The sequence below is a fragment of the Phaethon lepturus genome, unplaced genomic scaffold (genome assembly GCF_000687285.1).
Source record: "Phaethon lepturus isolate BGI_N335 unplaced genomic scaffold, ASM68728v1 scaffold4629, whole genome shotgun sequence".
Lineage (NCBI taxonomy): Eukaryota > Metazoa > Chordata > Aves > Phaethontiformes > Phaethontidae > Phaethon > Phaethon lepturus.
This window is the reverse complement of record NW_010565390.1, coordinates 51,830-64,091: the sequence shown is the minus strand read 5'-3', so window position 1 is coordinate 64,091 and position 12,262 is coordinate 51,830. Positions and strand designations below refer to the sequence as shown.

Genomic DNA, 12,262 nt, shown 5'->3' with positions numbered 1-12,262 from the left:
TGAGGTTTAATTGTTCTCTTAAATGAGTAAGTCTTTTTTTTCAGTAACTGCATTTGATTGTGCAGAACTGATCAGGGGAGTTTAAAAATTCTCAAGGCATTAATAATATGCAACGGGGTTAAAAAATACAGTGAATCAGTGATGTTTCTAAGTATCACTAGCTCCAGGCTCAGTAATAGAAACGGAGATAAGAGTTTCTGATTCACTTTCTTCTACACGAATCATCATCATGCCAAGTCTTGCATTTTTAAAATTGATTATTAAATTCAACTATGATTATAAAATGTTTTTTGACTGCTAAGAAACTGTTAATTATGGGTAGTGAGAGAACCAAGAGAGTGACATGAGTAATAAAATGGCCTAAATCTGATTTTACAATAGGAATAAATGATCTGAACCATGCAATTATGCAGATATCCTGTTTCCAGGGAAGACTGGGGGAATGCAGTGGAATATTTCAATCGCTACAATTGAAGGCATAATATGTACCAGCCATGCATCTCACAATGAATGCTTAATTAATAAGCCTGAAGAAAATAGTTTGTAATGCATTTCCATAAAAATGTTTATTTAAGTGTAATGACCAGTTACATGTTAATGTAACTACAAAGGAAACAGACGTACCTAAAGAGGGAAACACAGAACTTTTTAGTTAGAAGTAAAAAGCAATCTGGATTTCTTTGTAAGACTCTGAAAGCCAGATTTTGAAGTTAGCAGGATAGCAAAATACTGTATGAATTTATGTGTATGGCACATAAATTAGGTTGTCAAATTTTTCAGGCTTTCTTTCACAGAGGCATGGGTAAGACCAAATATGATAATACTGGAAGTGTAAACAGAAAGTATTTATTAGATGCAGGGAGGCAGATAAAGTGAGATGGTCCTTTTGCCAGCCCTTGGTGCTCACTGCTTTATTTTTGAGGTGTTGGAGACTCAGCTTGCTTTTTCAATGCCGCTCATTGTTTCATTTTTAAGTGGCAAATTTAGCAATTACTGAGATACTTAGTATTAGGATTGCTGAACAAAATGCTAACCTAAAGTAAACAGGGAATGTTTTGAGTTTAAATGGGTGATCCGTTGTTAAGTGCAATACAATGTCTATAAATAAAGTTATGGAAATTTTTCACTTAGTATGAAAAATGAGAAACCTCACAGTAAAATGTTGACAGTCACTAGTAAAGTTTCAGCTGCAGCTCAACCTCTTTGAAGAGGTTTTATTAGAAATAAAAGCCTACAATTTTATTTTATTTTTTTGGTCCTTATATAACAGAGAAATACTGATAGCTTGTTAGCTGCTCATACAATTAGAGAACTTATTCTTACATTAGTTTTACTGAATACTTGTAGTTGAAATCTTTGCTAGAATAAGAGCTAGTAACATCAAAAGATAATATAGGATAAAGGAGTAACATATCTTTAAAAGTATTTTGCTGATGGTGTGAAGATTAACATGATAGGATGAGCATTAATTTATAAGTGTTAATCTAAAAATAATTCCTATATTGTCACTGAAAAACAAAATCTTTCTTTGGATCATTTCACAAATAGACAAAAGGAAAGGTACCCGGGCTTTTCAATATCTAGTGTTAAGAGAAAAACTGGAAAAAAAGTACATCTGTTGTCAGAGAAGGGCAGCATGTGTAGTGTGCTTTTAATGCAAACCTTGAAGTGAGTGGCCACAATTTAAACTTCAGAATTTGCTAATCTGAGATGATAAAGCTGACGTTATGGCTCCAGCTGTCAGGTCTTTTAGTGGTAAAAAAAGGAATTAAAAAAAACAACCCTCAAACCTCTACCTTCTGAGAGACAAGGGAGTGGATAAAATGCATCACTTCATTTGAAAAGATCTGTAGGTAAACTGACCAGTTTTCATCCCAACTTCGAAGCATTCCAGAGGTTCAGGGATGCTTCTAATGATGCACAATGTACTTGCAAATCCCACAGTACAACAAGCAGCAGGAACTGGTCTTTCATCAAAGGCAGTAGGGAGAAGAGAACAGTAAGCACTGGGTAATAGAAAAAAAATATTTAAATCGGATAACATTTACTTTGGAGTCATACTTACACCAGAATATCTCCACAGCACCTACTGGGCACATCCCAGGGCAGACTGAATGTGCGAGCGGCAGGAAACGAGGCGCTGTCTTCTGCATCAAACTGTTGCAGCACTAAGGCTATAAAACCAGTAGCAACAACATCCCTATTCAGTCTCTTTTTACTGAAGGTAATTACTAATAATTTTTTTGACACTGAAGCAAAGATTCAAGGCTTCTTTCACCAGACCTGCACCAATGCAGGACCAAAGCTGGTGCTTTGTTCATGAAGCTTTCATCTCTGGAGTTGTCTGAGGCTGATTTTATGTTGAAGTGACAGAAAGCAATAAAAGACAGAGCTGAGGGAATTTTTTTAGGCCCTCGCCTGAGGAATGATCATTGGTATTGCACCTGGCTGCTTCAAGTGTACCTTTGTAACCCCAAATGAATTGCTGCATTCAAGTCGCATTGGAACTCCTATGGTGAGACACACCAGGTTTTATTCTAGAAAATGCTGAGTGCTTACCCTGTTTATCCTGAACCTGTTCACTAGCAGTAAGACTCCACTATCCTCATTTTATGCAACTGATCATTGATTTCAGCCTAATGCCATGCTAGAATATGTACTTTTCTCTGAAGATGAACACCTTTCTCTTCTTCCCTTACTATCTTAAAAGGCTATACCTACAGCTGAACCTAAGTTAGCCAGAGCCAAGCACTGACTCAAGCGTGTGCATAGTCTGGTCAAGGGGTGCTCTTGAAAGGGCAAATGCGATAACTGAAACTGCACAGAGTACGGGAGCTTAGTCATCAACGTATGTCTAGAGCATCCTCTAAAATACAGCATCCACCTGACATTCCCCATCTTAGAACACCACATAGATCACCCAGAGCCATCTCTGAAGTCCTACAAGCAAGTAGTGGATTGGAAATTTGTGGTAAACTTGCTCCGTTGTCATCTGTCTCTGCACAGCACTGCAAATGCCATCTTCTTATCTATGATGAGCCTGCTTTCCTAATTAGACCCAAATTTCATCCTTTTCTCCTAGGAGTGGCAGAACTACAGCTTAAGAAAGTTGCTGTTTCCTTTTGACCTAGAAGGCAAGCTAGCTCTTCTCCCTGGTTACTGCGAGGGGTCTACCTACTTCTCTGTATTCGTTACTTATGAATAAAGGAAAGAAAACCACAAAGTCGAGAATTTAAAGCCCATAATAACTTTCTTTCATGGAATAACATCAGCCCAGTGAACTAAAGCCAATCAGGTACCAACCTGCATTGTGCTCACAGTGCTCAGAACTGCAGACAGAAATGTTTTGATAGCTCTCTTTTGAGAATGATACAAGAAGAACTGGTCACAACATTTAAAAAAACCAATGAGGTAGATGATGGATCCAAGACAAATTACAGCAAACAGATAGGAACAGTGAACAGCCACAAGAATAATTGGAGTTTGTCAGCAGTACTAAAGGAAACGGAAGTTGGTGACGTTTATTCTTGCTATGTCCTAAATGCAAAGGTAGCACAAAACTGTCCCAGTTAGAGACCAGATCTTTGGACTTGTCCTGGGTACATCAGTCATAACAAGCTGCTTATTTATTTTTGGAGGCAAAGCTTTCTCACTAAGTAGACTGTTCTCTCCTATGAGCCCCTGAATAAGAAGGCAGGTGTGAGACATCACAAAATATTCAGATAAGAATTTCTGAGGGTGAGGAAGCAGGAGTAATTTATTATGACAAGCTATTTCCTTTATAATGATCAGAAAACAATCCTTTGGGCTGGGCTTTGAAAAACAGTAAAGGAGCAAAGATGATCCCCTCCGATGTTTTCTCCTTCAAGATCTGTTGTGTTTCTTAGCTTCATAGCACAGATCTTTGGCATGTAAAATCAGAGGCAGTTGGCCGTAATTCTCATGCTTTATACTGATAAATTCATATGACTTTGAAGTATGCATTAATTGAATATATAAATGCAAATAAATTCACATACATATATTTGAGTGCATTTTTTGCAGGTGGATTAATCTCTTTTTATTTGAATATCTGCTTAGTTCAAACAGCTGTAGATAGAGAGGTTCTGAGGTGAACATTAAATGCCTATGTACATCATGGAAAGTTTCACAGGCTAATGACTGAGCGATCGGTTAAAAATTGGCAAATTTTGTTAATTATAAGGCAAGATAACAAGCAATAAATGCAAGATGTACTTTCCTCATCTATTTTGACAAGTGTTTAATTTAAATTATTTATGATTTTTTTCATAGCCTACTAGTAAATATTCTGTAATGAAGTTTGAAAATGAAAGCAACTATAATAACACTGACCTTACAACAAACAGTACTCTGTTATTACAACTTTGCTCAGCAGTCAGGAATGATATACTTCAGGGCAAATCAGAAAGTGCACACAAATTAGATTCTACTGTATAAGAATTAATTTATCATGCATATGTCACAGTTTGATGATATAGCTATAAGATTAATAGCCATAACATTAATTTATAATTTACAGTAATCAGAGTAATCAGTATAACAATAATTGTGTAGTCATCCTAGATTTTCATTTTGATTTCCTGGTTTGATAACATCCATTTTTCAACCAGGGTCAGACCCATATATTGTTATATATCCTGGGATATCTTGAGGTAGAGGAATAAAATATTTTATAAAACATTGACCTATGGTACTCTCGAGTCACATTTTATTTAAAAAATCTGTAAGTAAAACAAGTCAGCTCTATGACCTGCTACACCCACACCCACACGAAAAACAGTGTAGCGCATTATTTATAAATTATGACATACTTCAATATTAGACTTCAAAGACTCTTAGTGATTGAAGAACTAGTGTGGAAAGCATTACAAGAATAAAATTATTTTGCAGTTACATTACTTAATAGCTACAGGGAAATGCTGATGTCTAGTATTAATCCTTTGAAGTTCATTTAGAAGGAATGAACAGAAGAAACACGATATCCAAGGAAAATAAATATAGTCATAAATGTACAATAGATAGAGTTAATTTTTGAAGCACGTCTACCAAAGTCAAAGATTTCAAACTAGGAATTTAATTCATTGAATGGAGTGGCCCAGCAGTGTCATCGCACGGTTATGATGCTCTCTTAATTCTAATGATTGCTTTTGGGGATAGACACACTTGACTGTAAAACCCGATGTTGTATGCATTAAGTAAGACAAAGGACGAAGCAAGTAAGCTGGAAAAGACTGGAAATGATAGGGCATGGATTAAGAGCTGAGTGTGTTCTGAAGGATGACCGGCTTTCCCCTGGGCTTCCTGTGCTTTCTGCAACAGGTGCTTCATATAAAACATACCTGTGTGGGAGACTGCACAAAATAACTGCATTTTACACAGATTTCCTTAGCATGGGTATGAGAAATCAGAGCCACCTCTGAAATCTATACCTCCAACAGAACCTAAGTCAGCTGGAAATTTCTTAACCAATACAGTAATTTTCCCGCTGAACTGGAAGTTTAAAGTCATATTATGAAAGGAGGGGAGTTGCAGCTATTTCAGATGAGACTGAGGGAAGATGACAGCAACATCAAAACTGGCTATACCAGACAACTAAAAATACCTACTCTAAAGTGTAATGTTAGCACAGTATTAATAAAGTGAATGCATTTACAAAATACAGCTTTCAGCTTCTGAAGCTACAAGAAAGGCTCCATGAGTTTTTTCCATCCTAACAGCTTCTGACAAAAGCCTTCCACAGAAACTAAATGACAAAGGCTCAACTGACAGAACTTTCAAGATTAAACTTTGCCGCCTCACAACAGTGTGATTAAACCATTTCCACCTGAAACTCAGAACACACCCATGAAAAAATGGCTAGTGACAGACCTAAAAGGGCTTAATATGTTTTCCTTGGAATTTTTGTATTGGCAGAGCAATTATCTTTTATATGCCTACATCAATTCCTTTATATGAAAGTTAAATTTCCCAATAATTTTCTATTTTTTCTCTTAAATTGGAACTTTGGTTCCACTCTTTTTCTCTGGCTCTCCCTCTGCCCATTTAAAATTCCTCTGCCATGGCTACCTTACCATAGCAAAAACCATCTGTGATGTTCAACAATTAAGTCTTTTATTTCAGCTATATATAGCAAAAGAGAAATGAAACAAAACATTCTTCAGAGTGACTACCAGGAGAGACTGTGTTGCCTGTCATCACATTTGCAGTGTGCAAAAAAGACATATGCCAATTACTTTTTGTCCGGACATACAGTCTTTTCCTATGCCCAAGAAATGTAAATTACCTTTGGTGCAGCACCTGAGGCTTTGAAAGATATTAGTGTTTCCGTTACAAATCCACTTTCTGGGTATAATGTATAATTTGTCAACTGTGCATTTGCTGAAACATAGCATCCTTGTTCTCAGCTAGGAATATGTATTAAAAGTTTTTCCTTGGAAGTCATTGGATTAGGAAATCATTACCTCCAGTAGGAGGCAAGTCATTAACAATCATCCTTCTTTGCTTCCATTTTTATGTAGTAACCATGTCACGTTTTTAAGAAACGCTACTCCAGTAGGAGGCAAGTCATTAACAATCATCCCTCTTTGCTTCCATTTTTATGTAGTAATCATGTCACGTTTTTAAGAAACGCTAAGCATAAGGACATAAAATGGACTTTTATCCCAGCTGGAATCTGATCTTCTCCATGTGATGGAATACCACCCTTTCGTTCAGTTCATGTGCCCCTCTTTTTAGTAATTGGCCTGATGATTTTGACAAAAAATTGTATATTTAATAAGGCAAAGATGTGAGAGGATGCAGATGTTAATACCCATTCTGAAATACTTTGATTGTGTAGCTAATAATAAAAAAATAACATTCTGGCTTCATAGAAGCCAGTAGAAATATAACTGTTGACTTCAAAAGGCTTTGAATAATTTTGCAAACAAAACAGTGAGCTGCTTAACACTCTGTTAAGCAGTTTTCTTGCCCTGATCTTAATTGGACTAGATTTCAGAGGTGACAGCATCAAGAACATTAAAAAAATTGGGCTCCTACAAACTTATTCTTTCAAATCACCCGATACAATAGGTTGCTGTCTAGGTAAACTATAACTGTTTATGTTTTTTGCCTAAACTTCTGTGGTCTTTTTATGTTGTAAAACACCATCCCCAAGTATGTACTTGACTATGATTGCACAATTTCTTTCTCAGTGTTAATGAAAAAACAATCAGATCAGATGTCTTTCTACCTGTCACCGGACATGACTATACCTCTGCTGTTGCAAAAGCTGTTTACCAAGGAGCACTGAACAAGAGGAATTTTTTTTTTTTTTTAATTTCAGGGGTGGCTGCAGCCCACTAGTAAAGCTGGGGATGTTCCTGTCCTCTGTTTAGTCATTGATAGTTGGGAAAAAGGAGGAGGGACCAGCACGTGCAGTGCATGCAGAGGAGCACAGTCTCTGACAGTCACATGGCACTGTATATTTGCTTCCTCATACTCACCGTCATCTTTGGTCCTATAGCTAGGCAGAAAATAGTGGGATTAATAGTGGGTCTAAGAAGGATGGGACAACGTAAGGAAGGTAGGCAAGAAAGCCTGAAGACTTGAACCTGATCTAGTAAGTCTTTGTCTGTAAGAACTATTCAGTGTCTCTACACATTTATTCCTAAAGATGAAACCGTTTCCAATTATAGCAACTGGCTTTTAGAAGCTCTATATATGATGCCATGCCCAATATAAACATGCCATTTTCCCACATTCGAGGCATATTATAAAACCACTTTTATTCAATAAAACACAACACTTACCTGTAAGACCAGCAGCTTCTGCTGATAAGAAGGCACTCCAGGATAGGAGGAAAAACAGACCAGTCTCCAACATAGGGAACTCACACAGCTTTGTAAATTTTGTCAAGTGCTAAAAGATTACTAAGGAAAAATAAAAAACCAACTGTTTTGTAAGCTAAAATTGCCCCCAACCTAATAAAGAATGAGAGAAAGAAAGCTCCCCCACCATAGTCATATACACAAGTTGAATTCAGGAAAAACAGCACAGCTTCCAAATTATCTCAAAGAAGGAGGGAAATCCAGCATAGGTTTTAAACAGGTGAATTCTACAAGTCTGCTATTTCAAGTACTTTTGCGGTTTTTGAACTAAAGCCTAATTGGTCACATTTTATATTCTTTTCCCAGAAAAAGGAAAAAGAAAGTAATTTGTCCAGTTTGGTAAATAAACTGGCATTTGTTTACACTTGCATCAATGCAAGAAAGATGATAATTGCTGCTCTTTCTACAGTAGTATTTTACACAAAGAACTGTAAAACACAAGAAAAAGTGCAGGACAACAGATATGCATTTTATTTCTAGTTTAGGTAAGTCGACTGACTTGATTTGTAGTCTAGTGTTTTCTTTGTATTTTGTATAATTGCTGCTACTCTGTAGTTCATAAATAAGTTGTTGTAGTTCATAAATCCATGTTTTAACCTCAAAATACCTCAAAACACTTTCCTAAAAATATAATTATTTACAAATAGTAAAACAAAGACTAGAGTCTTGCATAATTTTAAAAAGAAGTTTGCATATTAAGTTCTTTGTGGATTCTGACAAGTTAAATTTCCTGTCAGTTTATAGTTTGACTATTTCTTTGGAAAGTCTCCAATCAATAGTGAAAACATTCAGGCTCAAACTAAACATGGTCAGTCTCAGATAACACATATTTTTTCCAACATATGTAGATTTTCTCCCTGAAAACAAACCATAAAGGATATTAAAGCTGTGACAACAGCGTAAGAGGATCCCATGGCAAATGATCCAGCAAAGATCCCCAGGAAATTTCCCACTGACTGGAAGAAAGCAGCAGCATCAAATGCATTAGGATTCTCCTTAGGACTGTAAATGGATATAGAGCTGAAAAGAAAACAAAGGGATGGGGGAGAGGAAGAGAAAACAGATTAATGAATTCAATCACATTCTTATGATATTGGAATCAATAATTGAAAATGGACATTTTTAGGGTCTCAAAATGCAAAACAAGGCTTCTCCGGGCTGAGAGCAGATGGGAGAGCAAAGCAGGTGGAGGCTCAGGGGGGAAATGTTTTATTTCAAGGTATCATACTGGAAATCAATAGTCTACTGCCAGTCAGTAAACATTTTTATACTAGAAGTGCCATAAAGAATATTGTTTCCAGGCCAGCTAAACATTAAAAGGTGGTAGGTGTATATGAAAACTGCAGGGAAGATAGATAACTTTGAATTATTTATTGGCCATATGTCTTCAGAGCTGTTATATATTCACAAATATTCTTGATAAAAAGTGCAGCTTTATGGCTGAGGCTCAAATGGGTGACACAAATCACAGTAGGTACCAAATCTGTAGCAGCAATCTCGTCATAAACCACCTAGTAGTTCCCTTTTTGGTGTAACCCTTCATAAATAGAGCTGAAAGCATACCAAGAGCTCCACAAGAGGAAACCTTGTGTACAGAATGAATGTTGTCCCACAGAAAGAAACTGCTGCAGTTGTCAAAGGTCATCTCCTGTTTCCCACCCTTGAGTACAGCCATCAAGAGTATTCTTGAATGGGAAATGATGCTGCCGAAGGGAAGGCCATGCACTATCATTTCTGAGAGTTTCAGGGTTGTTATTTGCCAGTAGTCAGTTACTGCCCAGAACACTAGTAACACCAACTATGTATGCCTTTGTTCTTGTTGGAACATTAAATGTAACAGATACGAAATAGCCCTAAGCCTCCCAAACACTAATTAAGCAACATTTTAGATCTGTTGCTTTCAGTACTGTAGGTCTTTTATGTTCATTGTCAAAGAAAATGTACTGAGCTTGGCATTGGATTCCAGAAAGCAGCTTGGATTGCTGGAAAATGATGGGTTTTTCAAGCATTAAAAATTTAGAATTTTTAAAAAGTTTTCAATATTTTAAGCTCTTGCATATTAAGAACATGATCCCTGCAGTCTGATGCCTCCCATCTGGAGCCATGAGGCTTAGAGATGAAGCTCTGTATGGAGGATTTTCTAAACAGTTGCATTAATTTAGGAACCCAAATAATATGAAGACATGTGAAAACAGATCTCATGCTTTCAGTCTGTAAAAAAGGCACAAGGATTCTAAAGGCATATGGTGGACCACCACTAAGTAGGAGTGGTGGATACTTATCCAATACACAAGAAATTACTAAGCACGAAAACCTGTTATCTCCAGTTACGCTGATTAGCACCACCACAAAACTAGTGAGATGATTTGCAGCGGAATGTGCTATTAATGTAAGTACACAAAATATTGTTCCCTAATCAGCAGTATGTTGCTATCTACATTTTCAGCCCTCTTTCAACTGTGACTCTCTTAGAGTAGGGGTCAGTTATAATTCTTTGCTTCTCTTGCCTTCAGATGATTGTTGAAATGTTTGTCACCTCTGGCCTACTCAAAATTTACTGTTTTAGACCCCTTGTGGAGTAAAGAACTGTATTAAGCCATAGATACATTGTCTAAACCGACAGAATAGTTCTATCGAAGGAAATCCTATCAGCTGTGATACTGTATATTTATAGTTTAATTTACTAAGTGTATTTTATATACTTAGGGAGGGCTTTGGTTTAGTTAGTTATTTAAGGTTGAAACTATTTGGTAGTGTGTCTGGAACTGCTAGATCTAAGACTTTTAGGCATGTCTCTACAACAAAGCAGCCACTTGGTTCTCAGCTATTTGCCCAAATAAGTACAGAGAGACAGGAGATGATCCTTTGTGCCACTGGTGCTGCTGCAAGCACTGAGTGGTGAATTCAGAGAGGTCAACCTGACTACACCCTAAAATCAAGGAAAATTGTTCTATTATATTCATGGGCTCTGTCCATGGAACGCATGCTCAGTAATAAGAAGTAGAACAAAAAAATCTTGACGTGGCATGAAAGTTGAGTAATCAAATATAAGCTATAGACATTAACTGACTTTTATTAAGTATGTTAACCTTAAGGCAAGAAAAGTTGACTTTGTTAAGACCAGTTAGGGTTCCAGTTTGCCCTCCAATTTACTAACAGCTTTCAGGTATGGAGAAAACTAGAAGAAAGCACCTTATTCTTAATGTAGTTATTTCAGGAACAAATATGGAATGACTCATTCTCACTGGGAATTTTGTCTAGTCAATATGCCACCCAAGCCCCATAATTTTTAAAAGCACCATAACACAACATATGCTTATTATGCTAACTATGGTTTCCGGTCTAAATCTTTCCAGAACTCAGGTTTTCCTGCAGCTCAAAGTATTTAGTTCTATTTTTCATTTTGCATTATTCTGTACTAGAGCTATTGTTTCTTTTTTTGAATATCTTTCTTTTTTAGCGCTAACTTTTAACCCTTTCAAGCATCTAAAGTATATACAAATTTATCTGGTAATTTTTTATATAAGCTGTATTTCAACAGAACAGGATTTTATCCTGTTTATTCCAGTGTTTGCTGCCAAGCCAATTATTTGACCTAAAAACAAAATTGCAAAGTTTAACACTGGAGAGAACCATAATTAAACTGACAGTGCTTCTACTCTTCTTTCTTTTCCTCAGAGAGCAATTCAAGAAACATGCTGGCATGACTTGCTATTTCTGCTATCTGCTCTCTGTGCCTGATAGCAAAGGGGTTGATTGCAGTTCATTAACGAGTAGTATGTAAGTTTGACGCTAAATTTGAAACTGTGTTTAATTTTTAAATATTAGAGGCTTTTCTAATTCTTGAACTAGTACAAGAAGAAACCCGGTTTATTTCTGTAAATTTGTATCAGAGGTGGATTAAGCAAATCCTGAAAATAAATGCAGTAGAAAACTGTTTTCAGAGGTTGATAAATGAACAGAACTAATGGCAAAGATATGCTTTATCTACCACCCGTAATGAGATAGAGTGGAGGGAAAGGAAGAAAAAATTTATGTTGGGTCTTCAGTGAATGCTTGAAAGACATATCTCACAAATACCTGCCCCAGTCCCTACTACCTATCTATGTGTAAGTTTGGTAACCCCTGCCTCTTTTTCAGGTTGGAGCTAATAATACTTAGCTTCCTTGCTGGTTCTTATAAGGATTAGCCAGCACTTCCTATATTAGAAAGCTATTTAACAGATCCTTTTTTTTTTTCCAGTTCTTCCATGCTTCCTTGGCTAAATAACAATGGACAGGGTCAAGCGCTTTTACAACTTTCAAAAAGGAAATACAGGCAATATTTTTTTATATAATAAATTGCAAGTTAGGATGGTAGATTTTGCTTGAAAC

At 36.5% G+C, this 12,262-nt stretch overlaps 1 protein-coding gene across 1 annotated transcript in view; it reads right to left on the bottom strand.

Annotated features, from left to right (window-relative positions):
- Positions 1-12,262, bottom strand: part of SLC9A9 (solute carrier family 9, subfamily A (NHE9, cation proton antiporter 9), member 9) — a gene marked incomplete at its 5' end in the record, with an annotated part of 157,502 nt that overhangs the window by 114,764 nt on the left and 30,476 nt on the right. The window contains 2 exons of the mRNA XM_010295160.1: positions 7,812-7,917; positions 8,771-8,909. Coding sequence (XP_010293462.1) covers positions 7,812-7,917; positions 8,771-8,909 — 245 coding nt within the window. The remainder of the gene's footprint in view (positions 1-7,811; positions 7,918-8,770; positions 8,910-12,262) is intronic.